General features: G+C 36.2%; 1 protein-coding gene across 2 annotated transcripts in view; it reads left to right on the top strand.

Moving 5' to 3' along the window:
• neurl4 (neuralized E3 ubiquitin protein ligase 4) overlaps positions 1-16,558 on the top strand; it is a 59,812-nt gene that overhangs the window by 8,719 nt on the left and 34,535 nt on the right. For both annotated transcript variants that reach the window (XM_087276227.1, XM_087276226.1), the window contains exons 2-7: positions 10,219-10,729; positions 12,393-12,458; positions 12,560-12,990; positions 15,441-15,552; positions 16,206-16,294; positions 16,392-16,464. In XM_087276227.1, the coding sequence (XP_087132353.1) occupies positions 10,219-10,729; positions 12,393-12,458; positions 12,560-12,990; positions 15,441-15,552; positions 16,206-16,294; positions 16,392-16,464 (1,282 nt within the window). The remainder of the gene's footprint in view (positions 1-10,218; positions 10,730-12,392; positions 12,459-12,559; positions 12,991-15,440; positions 15,553-16,205; positions 16,295-16,391; positions 16,465-16,558) is intronic.

The raw sequence follows: 16,558 nt of genomic DNA, 5'->3' as shown, positions 1-16,558 counted from the left end.
AATGTGAGTGCAGGCCGTCCGGGGAGAGGGAAGGGGAGACAATCCCAATTCTGCACTGTTCAAAGCAAGTGTGAGTATGCCCGGGCCAGGGCCGGCCTACTAAACCGAGCCTGGGCCCGATTCAGAGCACTCACACTTGTCAAACGAACCGGGATAGACACCCGGGTACAGTTCGAATAACAAAGTGTGAGTGCACCCTAAAAGACCTGTAATGGCTGTGGCAATAGTCTCTGCTACTGAGCTGATGATCTGAATCAGGTGTGTTTGGTTAAGGAGACAAGGAAAATGTGCAGAGCTGGTGGTCCTCCTGGAACGTGGTTGAGAAACACTGACTTGTGTACCAAAAAAAATCGATTTGCTTTTAAATGTACTTGCCCGGAAGTGAAAATAAGTGAAAAGATGTTTTTCCTTAGTAAAACATTCAAAAACTGATTTGAAGCTAAAACCTTGATTCTTGCTGGTAAATACAATGCAAATCTCTGCTGGGGAAAAACTGCAACAACAAAAAAATGCTCTTGTCCAAAATTCAAAATTAATATTTAAATTGAAAACAAGATTATTTTGCTTACCCCTTGGCAGATTAAAGGAAAAACTTACTTGATTTTCAAGTATTATTTCTAAAAACAAACATTATGTATTACTTGTAGAAAATAATGCTTCTTGATATAAGAATATTTAGAAAGGGTATCCGTGGGGTCTTAAAATGTCTTGAATCTCAAAAGCTAAATTTTAGACCTTAAAAAGCCTAGTGAATCTACTAAAATATTGTGTTGTTGGTAGAGCTGTGTGATATGGCAAAAAAATGATCACGATAATTTTTTTATATCGGTCGATATCGATAATTATTACAATAAATGTAAAATCTTTAAATCTATCAATTTTATAGGATTTTCAGCATACCAATCCCTTTGTGCAGCTGATTTAACTTATTTCGTGAAATGTTTTAGCTGTCTGACAATATAAATAAAATAATAAACAAAAGAACAATGTTAATTCAGCATTTACTGTTCAAGTTTTGACATTACAAGTTAAAAAACAAGTTTGGAACAAGTAAAAGGTGAGTTAATGGTCACAGAATTTTCAGATTTGGATGAACTGTACTTTTAATGGTGAGTGCGGTGAATTTAGGGTGAAATATCTTTTAATATATTTTATTTAGGGATGCTAACGATTACTTGATCTATTGATTGTCGATAACGCTTTAATCGATAGACCTTATCGATGACTGATTAAGCATGGACATGTAAAAGTTTAGTTATGCTTTGTGCTGTGGTACGCGGCCGTTTACTTTATGCAGTCACCCTTCTGACATTGCAGGACGTAAAACCCTGTTATGCGCAAATTTCCTTTATATCCTCAGGTGTTTTAACCAATTTTGTCTGACATACTTGCACTAATTTGGGCCTATGCAGCAGACTCTCATTTTACAAATCATGCATCACGGCGAGATATGTGGGGAGCCTCTCCATTCACACAACAAGCTTCTGAGCTCTATCATCCTTCAGAGCGTGTTTATTTTTCTGAGATAATCTAACAATACTATAAGTGCCGCGAATAGCCTGTAAAGACTGTCCAGCTCATGCTGCTCAAACTGCACTTTTAATTAACTGCATTAATTAAAATGAAACCGTGACAATAGTTTAATGGATTGTTTTGGCGCTAAAGCATTTAGCGGGCTTGTTTTAAAGCGCTTCACCTCACATGTTATACGTTCCTCTTATTTATGCTGTAGATAACTACCCAACAAAATGGACATAAAATTAAGTCACACATTATACAAAATAAAATCTCGTAAGGCATGCCTTTCGAAATGATGACTTGAAACTCTGCTGAGTAGTTGCGCTGGTTTACCAACACTTGTTTGCGTTTGTAATTTCTTTGTATCTTCATAAGCGTGGCCTTGTTTTATACGATGAAACTGGTTTGTGATGTTGCCTGCTTTTGATGGCACTAGTCATCTGCGCAGTTTGCAGTACTGAAGTCTAATGACATTTCTTGTCAACAGTGTTTGTGACTGACCTTTTTTGTCTTATTTTTTTTTTTACTCCTTTAAGTGCAACTAACACTGTCGGTATGTAAACTTGTATACTTCGTGCGGCATCCGGAAGGGCAGGCTGCAAAATATTTGCGCAGCATTACACATAGTGCGTAAATATTATTGAGCAATTATCGAACTGTCGTTATCGTTTTATCAGAAAATTATATATTGTGATAATTATCGATATCGAATTATCGCCCAGCACTAGTTGTAGGTCTTAAATATTTTTTAACAGGTCTTAACTTTACTTTGTCATAGCTTCCCAATCTGGCCATTAACATCCATACAATCCCCAACAATCCATCTCAATAAAACATTTGTCTTAAAAGCAGCATTTAATTACTTTCCTTACAGCAACATTTGTTTATAAGATCTCCATTTATTTACTGCTAAAATGTCTTAAAATCTTAAAAGTAGACTTGGTGAAACCTGCAGAAACCTAGTTAAATATTTGGACTGTACTTTTTTGCAGTGCAGCGTTGTAATATTTTTTCAATTTCTTTTGTGCTTTCAAATATGAAATGATCCATATAATTACTAGTAAATGAGTCCAGTAATCTTATAATTAGTCAAATCCCAGTACTGCTATAGTGTGACATCATCCATCATTCAGTCAGCTCTTACACAAAATCCTATTTAGAAAATGGATTCAGAAGAGGATGTGTTTTAGTCAGATTGAATCAAAATGCTGTCTAATGTTTAAAAGAATTGACTTTAGCATTTATGTGGAAATGAGGCCTGGGAAAAGAAGCTCACAGCATCATTTATGTTGTTCCTTGATAATATGTCCGTTTCCTCTTCATTTTCACTAGTTCTGTTTCCTCACTTCTAGACAGAGGGGGAACAAGACAATGAAGCAGATTACTGGTCACTTATGTAACCAGATTAGAGAAATGACTTTATCAGTGCCGCCTGTCCCTCTTCTCAGCCAGCCTTAACCCAGATACACATGGCCTGCTTCTCTGACAGACTACATACATACCATCCACATAGAGAAACATTTGAGGAATGTGGTGAGGATGCAGAATTTAGAGACAATAGTTTACTAAATAGAGATGGAGGTCTTTTTAATGAAATCTCTGGAGTCGGTGCCTGTGGCATAACGTGCAAGATGTTTACTTAAAAAAAAAATCTTGTTACTTGATAAAAATATTTGTTGTACTATAATTTTGATCTCCATTGTAGACTAATTAAAGGGTTAGATCACCTAGAAATAAAATTTTTGTTATTGATTACTCATTCTCATGTCATTGCAATCCCTTGAGACTTTTGGTCATTTTTGGAACACAAATTAAGATATTTAGATGAAATCCAAGAGCTCTTTCATCCTCTATAAACAACAATCGTCCAGGGATGTTCGGAGTCCAGAAAAGGAACCATAAAATCGTTATGTGACATCAGTGCTTCATTTTTGTGTACCCAAAATCTGTTTGCTCGATGTCTATGCTGTAAAAAATCTTACCGCCTTAAATTGTTTAGTTAAATCAACTGAAAATCTTCTAGTCACTTAACTTAAAGAGAACCTTTTTTTACCACTTTTACATTATGTAAGATAAGCCTTTGGTGTCTCCAGAATGTGTCTGTAAAGTTTCAGCTCAAAATACCCATAAGATTATTTATAATAGCCTCCAGAATCGGCCCATTTTGCTAAGTATAGTGAAGCTGTTTTTGTAGCCTGTGGCTTTAAATACAAATGAGCTGCTTCTCCCAGCCCACCGCTCCCATCTGCTTCTCATCATGCGTTACGTGAGATAAACAGCAGTCAGTGACAGAGACCGACTCAGATGAAGCTGAAAAAAGGTCACTAGTCAAAAATACCAAGTAAGTTTATTTCATGTATTTGTGGTGGAGTTTATTCAAGCCTTTCTGAAATGATGTGTACACACAAATGGCATTCGCAGTACAAACATACATTAGCGTTTACTGAGATCATGTGGCCGTGGCGATTATAACGGTTAAGAATTACATAAGGATTTTACTGTCTTTATTACTAACATGCTTTGTTTAAAAAACGTTTTAAACTTATAAAATCACAGAGAGAGTTGAAACAGATGTTTTAATCCCAATTTCTTTGCAAAACAATGTTCTGAGGACATGTGTATACATGTTATTATAGGAAAATGGCACTTGTCAGTCAATTCGGTGGGCGGGGAAAACCGTACTGCTATGTCACATTGCATTGGGCCTCAAAATCACCGGGATTTGGGTCCTATTTTGACGTCAGGGATCCGTTCTTCGCACGTGGATTACCCAGTTAGCTGGATTTGGATATTGACGATTCGACACGATCCAGGATCGTTTCATTCTTCAAAGCTGATCCGAGAGTCGTTGTCATAGCAACAGTTCTGCTAGGTCAAACCTGATCGGGAGCAGGTTCAATTCATATAAACAGGATTAGATCGGCTCAGTTCAAGCAAAGATAATACAGAAAGTATGTTCCGAATTCTGATATTTTCTTACAGTAGTAGTTATTTACACTTGGAAAAATGGTACATATTATTAAACTATATATATATAAAGTTATAGTCATTAATAAAATAAATAAAGTTATATATATTAATAAAACGTATGCAATCTGCACCCTCAAAATGAAAGTACAAAGACTGCCACCTGGTGGTGCAAAGAGAAAACTTATTGATATGAACTTTTTGGATCGCTTTAGTACAAATTGTGTATAATAGAAATGTACAAGATGTGACTTTTTTTTTAAAGCAATAATACATTTATACAGTCATAAACATGTTTTGATAGTTAATATGCCAGTGATTTGATGCTTCACAAAAGTTGCAGACGTTTTTACCAATATGAAAATGCTTTTGTAAACAACCAGTTATTCTTTACACCGATTAAAAAACGGCTACTATAATAAAGAAAATCTTTTCTAAATGTAGAACTAAATACTTTGATTTGCATTGAAATACATGATGAATACTCTTGACACATGGAAGTGTAAAGCCTGCAGCTCATAACAAATGTGGAAGGTTATTGCGTGTCATATTTAACAAGCCGTTTACTGCTAATTTGATGTCATTTTGCTCACATTGATAATTGAATATTAATCAGATGATGTCATTACGCTGCTGTGCCGTCAGCCAATCGTTGCATTGCTGATCATGATTTCGAGAATCGATAGATCTGTCCTTCACAACACACGCAGCGATCTCAGATCAGTTTATCCAGACATTTTAATCTGATTCGCAAACTTGTTTGAAGAACCAAATTAGCGAGAGATCAGTTATCGAGATTAAAAGATCCAGGATCGGCAAAATCATCTTAGATCATTTAAGCGAGGTACGAAGAACGGACCCCAGGACATTTAAAAAAAAAAAGAGATTTCTTGTTTTTATATTACTTCTATATGACAGTGGACACACTATATCTACACACAGTTCTTTCCAAACAGCTATCAAAAATTAATTTTTATCATAAGTGGTCTTTAAATTAGTCAAACCCACTAAAAATATTAAGTAAAACAATTTTAAGTCAAAAATCTGATTATCTCATTAAAATAAGTTTAAGTAGTATAAAAACATGTGTTGTCATAACATGTCAAATAATTTTTACAGTATATTCTTCCATATTAGGTTATTGTGCAAGTTTACTTTAGGCTGTACAATGTATTACCATTAGAGTCAGCAGCGCAACACTAATGCCTCATTCAGACTAGCAGCAACTTTGTAACTGCCTGTCACTCTGGACCTGCTTCAAACGCAGGGGTCTATAGGTATATACAGCACAAATACAACTGGCCTCTGAGCGAGCTGAAAGAGGATCACCGGGGCTCTACTCTATTGGCTGTCGCTCAAGAGATGCTCACCTAGATGGAGGTCGCCGAAAGTCGCTCACTCTACATTGAAATTAGCGATCGCTTGTCGCTTTGCCGATGCGAGTCGCTTGTAGTGTGAATGTGTTGTATTACCTGTAGTACACATACGCTGACCTGACCTGGCAATGCTGAAGGGAGGACTTGGGTGAACAAATGTGTTTTAACAGTTTTGTTGTTGTTGTTGTTGTTGTTGTTGTTGTTGTTGTTGTTGTTGTTGTTGTTGTTGATTAAAAAAAATTAAAAAATAAGTTCTTGGAGCTTTGTATTACAGTTGAACCTCTTAAGTCAGATGAAAAGTTGACAACATTGTTGATTCCTTTTTTGGGGCTGTGAATGTCTCAACACCGTTGGTGTCTATGGACAGTCAGACAGCTCTCAGAATTATTCTAAAATATATTAATTTGTGTTCTAAAGATGAAAACAGGTCTCAGGTGACTGAAACGACATGAGGGCGAGAAAATAATAAAGGAGTTTTTCTGGGGGGTGAACTAACCTTTTAAAGCAAACAACAGTCACTTATGACCCAGTCTAGGGACAAAGCTATTCCCATGAGTAAAATATTAAAATATTGTTTTCAGAGTATAGTAACTTGGTGATTAAAAGGCTTTCCTGTGTTGAACATATAACCATATAATTCTCATAAACCTGCTAACTTTCATGCGATATGTGTGAGAGGATTCCAGAAAGGGAAGTAACCATCCACAAAGTACTGTTTACATTGGAGCAAACTCCACACACAGGAAATACACTGGTGGACACATAACACAGTTTGTCTGTCTAGAACTGTAATTTCACCGTTAAAAGTATTATACTGTAGGTATTAGGTAAGTATTATAGCTTTTATATTTCATAGCAGCTTTTGTAACGAGACAAAAGTGTAATTTCATGAACAGAAATAAGAGTTTCACATTTTTGCTTTGAATGTTTTATCCAAGACATAAGTCGATGTTAACATCATTCTTCTTAGATCATTTTTAAAAAGAATTTTAATGAAAATTGTTTGTTATTCTCGCTACCATCAAAAAGTATTGAAAGTATTTTTGCTTGTGTTGTCTGCATTTATTTAATACAGTAATATTTAAAATTATTTTCTTTTACTAACATTCTAATTTACTTCTTTTGTGCTTAGGAAACATGACATATAATTAAAAATGTATTGTACTTTATTGTATGACAACGTATGTAATGACAATATTTTTTACCATCAATATATTCTTGCTATTATTTATTTGTTAATTTATTATTATTTTTAAAATCTTTCTTCCCTCACACTTTTGCTTCGGCTGATAGGAACTCTTTATGTTTGGAAGCCTTTAACTATAGGCTGATTAATACAGGTATTTGTGTGATTCTTTTTTTTTTATTTTTTTTTTTTGTCTGAACTGTCGTTACAAAAATGAAGTGATTAAATACAGTGGATGAATAATGCAAAAAAAAAAAAAACAGTTACACTTTAGGTCACAATTCACTGTATTAATAAACCATTAACTAAAATTTCTAGCTTGATAAACTGCTTATTTGCTGTTTAATAGTAGTTAATAAGGAAGAAGTTGGGATTAGGTATGATTAGGAGCCAGTAGTTAATAGCATGAATTGTGACCATATTTAAAGTGTTGTCAAATTGTCCTCTTTTTCAGTTCATGATGCTTTGAATTATCTTTGTCACGTCATTTAGAATATAAATCACAGAGCATTCCAGATTATTAAAAAACAAAGCAAAACATAAACTAAATGACATTATTACTGAATGATAGGAGTGTGACGAGGCGCTTATCCATGAGACGAGATGAAACACGGGATTGGGTTCACAAGAACGAGACAAGATTTTTACAAAATTTTTGAGAAATCTTTAATTCTAAAATATATAAATAGAAAAATATGTTTTATTCAACAAAAAAAAAATCACAAATTGCAAAACTAGGTGAAATTAGGTGCTATTTTTTAATCCATTTTTAATGAATGGTATTTTACTTCTATTTTAATGAATTATATGCAGTAAAGCACATGGAAACACTACTAATTATTTTTCTAATAGCCTGTCAATGGAAAATTGTCTTTTTATATATAATGTAAAATATTACCAAAATAATTGCTAATATATGAATGGAAAATATATTTTTATTCAACTCCAAAAATAAATAAATAAATAAATAAATTACAAACTGCAAAAGAAGTAGCTGCTTTTAAAAAAAAGTTCTAATAATTTATGTTTTTTTTCTATTTTAATTAATTCTATGCCGTAAAGGACATGCAAACATTGCTAAATATTTAGCTATAAATGCTACTGACTGGATGTTATGTAATTTGTAATGATACTGCACGCCAACTGACCAGACTCGGAAGGTGCAGAAAATGGTGTCAAACAGCCGTGTATGGCTTATCCTGTTGCAAAATGCGGCTAAAAGTCCTTCACGATGCTAATATTTTGATTGCGGTCTTTCTATGTCTGTACTGCAATTGAATAATGTGAAAGAAACTAGAAATACTCCACGTCTTAATTCCATTTGTTTTTTTATGAAGATTATGACTTTAAGCATATCTGAAGTGCTATTCCATCGCATTGTTACAAACCATAATGTGTGTGGCTGCAGTTGTAGCCACTGTTAGACGTGGCAGCCGCTGAACTGAAAACGATTATGTCACAGCCGCATGCCCAACCGAGTGACACGTGCAACTCTGAAGCCAGCCTGGGTTGCCAGGTGTGCGCAAAGCACTTGATTTTTAGTTTAAATCTAATCCTGCCTCCAATCTTCAATGCTTATATTACCCTCACGCTCCATCATAACATCACACCTTACTAGAAATCTCGTTGTGATTTAATCTCGTAAGATCTTTTCATATGAGATCTTGTCACAACTACACTGTGTGATGATTCAATTTTTTTTAGAATTTTAGTTTAATCTTACCAAGCTACAAAAAGCTGTTTGGCTGACTGGCTTAACTTATGCTAAAAAAAAAATGTATTAGCACAAGATTGGCTTCCTCCACATAACTTGGACATGTACAAGTGGTTGACACAACTTCGGAACATTATAATGTTGGAATTGTCCACAGCTCGAGTGAACTTGTTACAAATGTGTACATTAAAGATCTGGGGCCTCATGTACGAAGACTTGCGTGGAAATCATACTAAAACATTGCGTACGCACAAAGTTGTAAATATGCGTACGCAGAAAAAAATTCAGATGTATGAAACACTGCGTACGCCGAATCTCACGCATATTCTTTTGTACATACGAATGAACGTGAAACTGAGCGCAACATGCACGAGCACAAAACCCGTCCCTGCCTCCTCCCCCGTATGAATATGCTAATGACTCTACTTTGGCAAAACCCAACGAAAAAGCAACGGCAAAATCAAGCAAGAAGAGAAACTTTGAACAGAATGTGAATTGGAGGTGCTGCTTCCAGGGGTAGACCGGAGAAAAGCGGTGTTATTTGCAAGTTTGTTCTCCGGAATTAACAACAAAAGAAAAAAATAGAGTGGGAGAGTTTAGCTGATGCGGTTAACACAGTTGGGTCTGAACATCGCACTGAGTGAATTAAAAAAGAAATAGTGTGGTTTATATGTGTAAAATGTTGCATTGCCCTTAACAGTCTCAGTGGCGCAGCTCGTAAGACGCATGTCAACATGTTTTGACACGTTCGAGCATGAACTCGGTTCGATTCCAGCGTCTGATGAACTCTTTCTTCTTTTTTTCCCCCGCTACATATCAGATTTTGCCCACTATTTATCATGAGAAAGACAAGTAGGAATTATTAATAAGTTTGTGCATCATATTTTATTTGCACATTTATTGAATGGAAATGTTTCTGATTCACGCATGCAAATTCATCTTCAGATAGTGTCTTTATAGCAATGTGCGTGCAGTAGATAGCTCAGATTACATTGGGAAAACAGGCGACAGCTGCAAATTGTGCTTTAATGTTTAGCTGGTCAACTGTATGGTATGGAAACCTTATATACCTGCTAGATGAACCCATCTCATCCAGCTGCCATTGCAAGGCTCAGACACTTTGTAGAGAGGAATTTAACACAACTGCCTCTAGGAGTCGCCAATGGAAATAAAACAGACACGCACAAAAAATGTGCGTACGCCAGCCATAAAGCTGCCGTGAAGCTGCGCACATTCCCACGTTCAGTTCATTGTTAGTAAATCCAAACGTGAGAGATTCTGAGCGTGAAACCTGGCGTACGCAAAGTTTTTGTGCGTACGCAGCGTTGATACATGAGGCCCCTGGACTACAGGGGTGTGGGGGGGGGGGTATTTGAATTATATGAAATATATGTCCTTCATTTCAGCCTATATGTTTTGTAAATAAAAAAAATACTGACTGACATTTTTGTCCTTAGGTGAACTCTTGGAGCGGCTCTATAGAAATCGGTGTGACGGCGCTGGACCCAGCCGGTCTGGAATTTCCCAGCAGCGCCACAGGGCTGAAAGGTGGCTCGTGGATTGTGTCTGGCTGCTCGGTGCTGAAGGACGGCCGTTCGGTCCTGGAGGAGTACGGTCGGGATCTTGACCAGCTTGGGGAAGGAGACCGTGTGGGCATCCAGCGGAATGGGAAAGGAGAGCTACACCTGTGGGTGAATGGGCAGGACTGCGGCGCTGCTGCTAGTGGACTTCCATCTCGACTGTGGGCTGTGGTGGACCTCTATGGGAAGTGCACACAAGTGACTGTGGTGTCCTGTGAACCGCCATCTGAAATGGAGGGTGACGAGGATGAAGAGGTGGAGGATGAGATTGTGTCGACGCAGGCAGTGTCCATTATGGCAGATGCCTGTCGTAGTCATGATGATAGAGCTGCTGTACTGACTGCAGCTGCTGCTACTACAGAGCGGATGAACGGATCAGCGGAGGAAGGTAAAACTAGACCACACTGTACAGAATGATAGAGATGATGTAACATTACATCTGGTATGTAAAGCTATTAAAAAAAGGAAGAGACCATTAAGAAAGTCTCAGGTTTTTTTTGGATTTATAATTTAAAGTTATTTGTTTGAGTAAAACAAAGGGCCCTATCTTACACTCGGCTTAATGAGGCACAAGACGTGTTTGGCGCGATTTTCAGACTAGCGCAACCCTAAATTTCATGTTTTGCAGCACATTGTTTAAATGGCTAATCCATTTGTGCTACTTTGTGGACTCATGGTTGTGTTGGTCTATAAAGGAGATGTGTTAAGGCGCATTGTTGACACGTTGCTATTTTTAAGAACTGAAACAGATCACGCCACTAACCAACTAAAAGCTGGTCTAAAGTCGAGTGCAGAGAGTGTTTATTAAACGCGTGTGTAGGTTCAAATGCTTACACGTTGCTTAATGCACACAGGATGGAAAGCAATACACAAATATCTTTACATATGAAAAATTAGAATAGAATAAAAGAATTAAAATTTTACAAAAATTATTATTGAATACATGGATATAAAAACACCACCTCCATGCCTTCTTCATCCCTCCATGCCTTTTTCTATATGCCAGTTTGCAATTGTATAATGTTTTTATTATTAAAAGTATTATTTATTATATTCATATTTATATTAGTTTTAATAAAAACAAGTTTAGATTTGATCTCCTGTCAGGTTTTGGAGATGTATGCCTTGTTAACCTAATTAACCTAGTTAAGCCTTTAAATGTCACTTTAAGCTGTATAGAAGTGTCTTGAAAAACATGTAGTATAATATTATTTACTGACATCATGGCAAAGATAAAATAAATCAGTTATAAGAAATGAGTTATTAAAACTATTATGTTTAGAAATGTGTTGGAACAAACTTCTCTCCGTTAAACTAGGGAAAAAATACACAGGGGGGCTAATAATTCTGACTTCAACTGTACAAGTACACCCCTTACAAATCTATCTTTTAAATTCATATGTTTAATTGGAAGCTATACAACATTATATTTGTGCATATACATTAGATTAGTCAGTATTGAAGCCAAATCTGGAGCTTATCTAACAAAATAACTTACGATAATGACCCCAAAAGCAGTACACCCAAATTCATATGTTATAGAAAAATATTAAATACAAATTTAAAAACGAGGAAAAATCAAGAGAAGCAAAAAAAATAAATAATAAAAAATTGTAGGTTGTAATTTTTTTGCAATATTTTGCTTGAATTTAAGTGTTGGGTGACTTAAATATAATTTTAATAAATGTATCTGTTTGATAAGTCTGTTTTGTTCAAATGCACCAAAATACATTGCCTATATTCACTGAGAAATGAAGAAAAATATTCTTTTTCAAAATGGGGTGTACTCAATTATGCTGAGCACTGTATGTCTAATAGCAAGAGAAACTGAAAAATGTCAAGTGGTGTCTAAATGTTTTTTCCATAGCTGTATATTTAATATTTATTTAACAATTCTTTATGAGAAAACTTAAATAGCTCTGTGTAATAATGTCTTGTATATAAATAATTTGGCTGAACCGCTTATTACTTTTAAAAGACTTTTATTTATCATGTACACTTTCAATATTTGACTGTCTCAATTTTAATATTTTTCCCCCTTTTCTCATTAGTGCCTGAAGTGTCAAGGACGCACAGTCGGCCGGACAAATTTCCAAATAACTTTGAGCCTGATAGTGGTATGTTACATTAAAATGGATTCTTATTTATAAATCATCAATAATCTTCAATGGCATTGTGTTTCACTGTATTTTGTGCTCTATCTTTTTCTCTTTCATAGTTTTGACTGAGCATCAGTTGTTTGATGTGTTCAACAATGCCATTGTGTCTCTGTATCGCTCGGAGGATGAGGGGGCAGAGGATTTGAATGTTGGGGGTGGAGGTGGCGGTTCTGACTCCTCAAGGGGCGGCACAGGAAGTAACGGTGGAGGCAGAGGAACAGGAAGTGACAGTGGCATTGGCGGCGGAGGTGGTGGTGGAGGCAGTAGCAGCAATAGCAGCCCGGCGGGCAACGCTGGTGGGGCAGCAGGACTAGGGGTGGGCACTGGTGGAATGACGACCAATGATGCACTGCTGTTTCATGAGAAATGTGGGACGCTGATCAAACTGAGCAACAATAATAAGACAGCAGAAAGAAGGAGACCGCTGGATGAGTTCAATAATGGAGTCGTCATGACCAATCGACCACTCAGGCACAACGAAATGTTTGAGGTATGACTTGTTACATTCAGACAGGTGTAAGTTGTAATGTTTACTAGAATTGTTAGTGCAGACAACTTTATATAATTAAATGTGTCAAATAATTCTTAAAGTGCACCTATGATGAAAATCATCTTTTGTAAGCTGTTTGGACAGAACTGTGTGTATGTATAGTGTGTCCACAGTCATATTGGGGTGATAGAAACACAAGTCTCTTTTTTCTTTGACGTTAAAATAGGATCCAATTCCTTAATATTTTGAGGCTGATTGCAACGTGATGTACTGTAAGAGTGCTGTTCCTCATCCAACGTATTGATTTACAGCAGTGTATTAACATGTCTTCATATTAACGTGTATAATCATATCAACAGGACAGGACTTGCGCAAAGAAACCGTGATTAAAAGATCTGTTCAGCTCTCTCTGATCATCAATCATAATCAAATGTGATCAAGAATGATTTTACAAGTTTAAAACAAACAAAAAAAAAGTATTGTATTGAATTACAGCGATTTTACCATCTTTACTTTATCACCACTGCCGCGTGTTCGTACAATTATAAAAGAAGATGCTTTAATCCGGGTTTGTGGATGTTAAATCAGGTTTATTTTGTACATAAACCTAAGGGATATCCATACAGCATTGGATATTATCCTGTATCCTGTCACATTTGCAAGCAAAATCAGTGTTTAGTTAATTGCGTGCATGCTGTGTGTCCGTTGTGTGTGTGTCTGTGTGCAAGTGCGCGAACTTTGTAATGACATTGTTTGTGACTCATCTTCACAAAGAGGTTTGAGTAAACTCCACAACAAATACATCAAATAATCATTGTGAGTTCTTACTGTAGTATTTTACACAAACGTTACGTGAGATCTGCTTCCTTCTGGTCTGTCACTGTGCTGTTTATCTGGAGCAGCGGAGGCGGAGATTTAGGGCCTACTCACACTATGCCATTCGTACCATGCCCAGGCCCGTTTCCCGGATCGTTTGAGAAGTGTGAGTGCGCTGAATCGGGCTCAAGCACGGTTCACTGGGCCGGCCCTGGCCCGGTTGGAAGAGGTGTGCCTGAGCGCGGTTCACTTGGGCTTTGGCACGGTACGCTTGTGTGTGAGTGCAAAACGCGCCAAAGCCCGAAACTGAAAGCGAGACGTGACTTTTAAGAGGCTGTTTCATATGGATTTATTAATCATTCTTACTGTTCAGTGAACACAAACTGCCGTAGTTTATTGAAGACGAGAACTCCTCACAGCACGACAGTTGCGTGCCTTCAGCAGACCTCCTCATTCCTGCAGCACGAGAGCATTATGATTGTTTATGAGCGCCAAAAGTAGCGGATCTGTTGACTACTATTTGACTTCATGTCACTGCATATCAAACCGACTGACTAGATAAATCTCCACTGTGCTGCTGAGTGAGAGGGCTTCTCACTGAACAACGCAGCAGCGATGACGTAAGCGTGCCGAGGCCCATTTGTGGTGTGAGTGCGGGCCGTCGGGGGAGACGGGAGGGGGGACAAGCGTGCTTTGGCCCGGTTCGAGGCAACTGTACCTAGTGTGAGTACGGCCTTAGACATACTCTGACAGGCACGTGGGAATGGTGGGCGGGGATAACTACTATTAAAGGCATGGGCAACAAAAACAGCTACGCTGTGTTCAGAGCAGAAAATTTCAATATTCTGAAAGCTTTAATAAATAATGTGATTGTTGTTTTGAGTTGAAACTTTACAGACAGATTCTGGAGACACAAAAGACTTTTCTTAAATTTTGAAAAAGGGGTAAAATAGGTGCCCTTTAATGTAATGTGAAGGATTTGGCCTTAAATGGATAGGTCAGACAAAAAAAAAATAGTAAAAGAAAAGTTAAATTATTCACCCTCAGGCTGTATGTGCAAGATTTAGTTGACTTGTACCTTCAGAAGAACATTTAAAGATGGTTTAAAACTGAATTGGTGGTCTTTTGTGACTCGTAAAATGCAAATCAATAGCTACCAGCATTTTGAAAGTGATTAAAATATATATACAGTCAAAACACAATTAATACCTGAGGCTCCTGATGATGTTGAGGGTTTAGGCAAAACAATAAGTCCACAATAAGAAGCAATGAGAAACTGCACCTTTATAGTTAATAATTTTGTAAATAATTACTTTTTTATTTAGTTATCAGCCAAAAGAATTAAACATCTTAATTTTTAGTTGAAGTTGTTGAACTAATTGTTTAAACAAAGTAAATGTTTAATTTTGCAATGTTTTATTAGGATTATTTGGTAATCACCATTAATTGAAATTATACTTGTATAGTATATTTGATCTGCAGTATTTTCTCATTTAAGTGTTTAAGTATTTATGACAAACATCTCCTTTAAGTTAAGGACAAATGCCTTCAATTTATTTTGTATGTTTTATATGTATGTGAAATGTATAAGTAAATTTAGTTCTGATGTATTTATTACGTTTTTTTTTTTTCAGATTCGCATTGACAAACTGGTGGATAAATGGTCTGGTTCCATTGAGATTGGAGTGACAACCCACAACCCAAATAATCTTGATTACCCCGCAACAATGACCAATTTGCGCTCAGGTACACACATTGTAATTCAGTCATATATAATCAAATCACAATTGTTTACAGAACTTTCACAATGTACACTACCGGTCAAAAGTTTGGGCTCAGTAGGATTTTTAAATGTTTTAAAATAAGCCTCTCCTGCTTACCAAGGCCGCGTTTATTTAATCAAAAATACAGTGTAAATTGTGAAATGTTATTGCACTATAAAATAACTGTTCAAAAGTAGTTTATAATTTAATTTAATATTTTATTTTAAAGAAGAAATTTCAGCTTCGTTACTCTAGTCTTCAGAGTCACATGATCCTTCAGAAATCACTCTAATAGTAATTATTATTATTATTATTATTATTATTATTATTATTATTATTATTATTATTACTATTGTGGTAATAAAAGCAATAATGACTGGAGTAATAATTTAATTTGATAATACATACAATAAGAAATAAATAAATATTTAATAAATACGTATTTAACTTTTTTTTAAATTTTTTTTTACATTAAATCAATTCTACCTTGATGAACAGAATAATTTTCCTAAAAACAAAACATGAAAAAAATGACCCCAAACTTTTGACTGGTAGTGTACCTATCAGGCATATATGTCCAATCACTCTCTATAAATAACTAAATTGTGGTATTCATTGCTTTTTTTTGTCTTTAAGGCACAATAATGATGAGTGGCTGTGGGATTTTAACCAATGGGAAAGGGACTCGTCGGGAATACTGCGAATTCAGCCTGGATGAACTACAGGTAATTTGACTGATCTGATCCATAGTACTCAAGATGGCATGATTTATTTATACACAACAAGACCACAATTACTTATTTTTGCTGATGTCATTTATAGGAAGGAGATCACATTGGGCTGATGAGGAAAGCCAGTGGAGCACTGCACTTCTACATTAATGGCATTGATCAAGGTGAGACTGGTTTAGACATATAGCCTTGAGCGGGTATTCCCAAACTTTTTTATTCCAGGACCCACCTAGGCAAGTAATTCAATCTCAAGACCCA

Source organism: Danio rerio, chromosome 12, assembly GCF_052040795.2.
Source record: "Danio rerio strain M-AB ecotype USA chromosome 12, GRCz13ab, whole genome shotgun sequence".
Lineage (NCBI taxonomy): Eukaryota > Metazoa > Chordata > Actinopteri > Cypriniformes > Danionidae > Danio > Danio rerio.
This window is presented reverse-complemented; position numbering and strand designations above follow the sequence as displayed.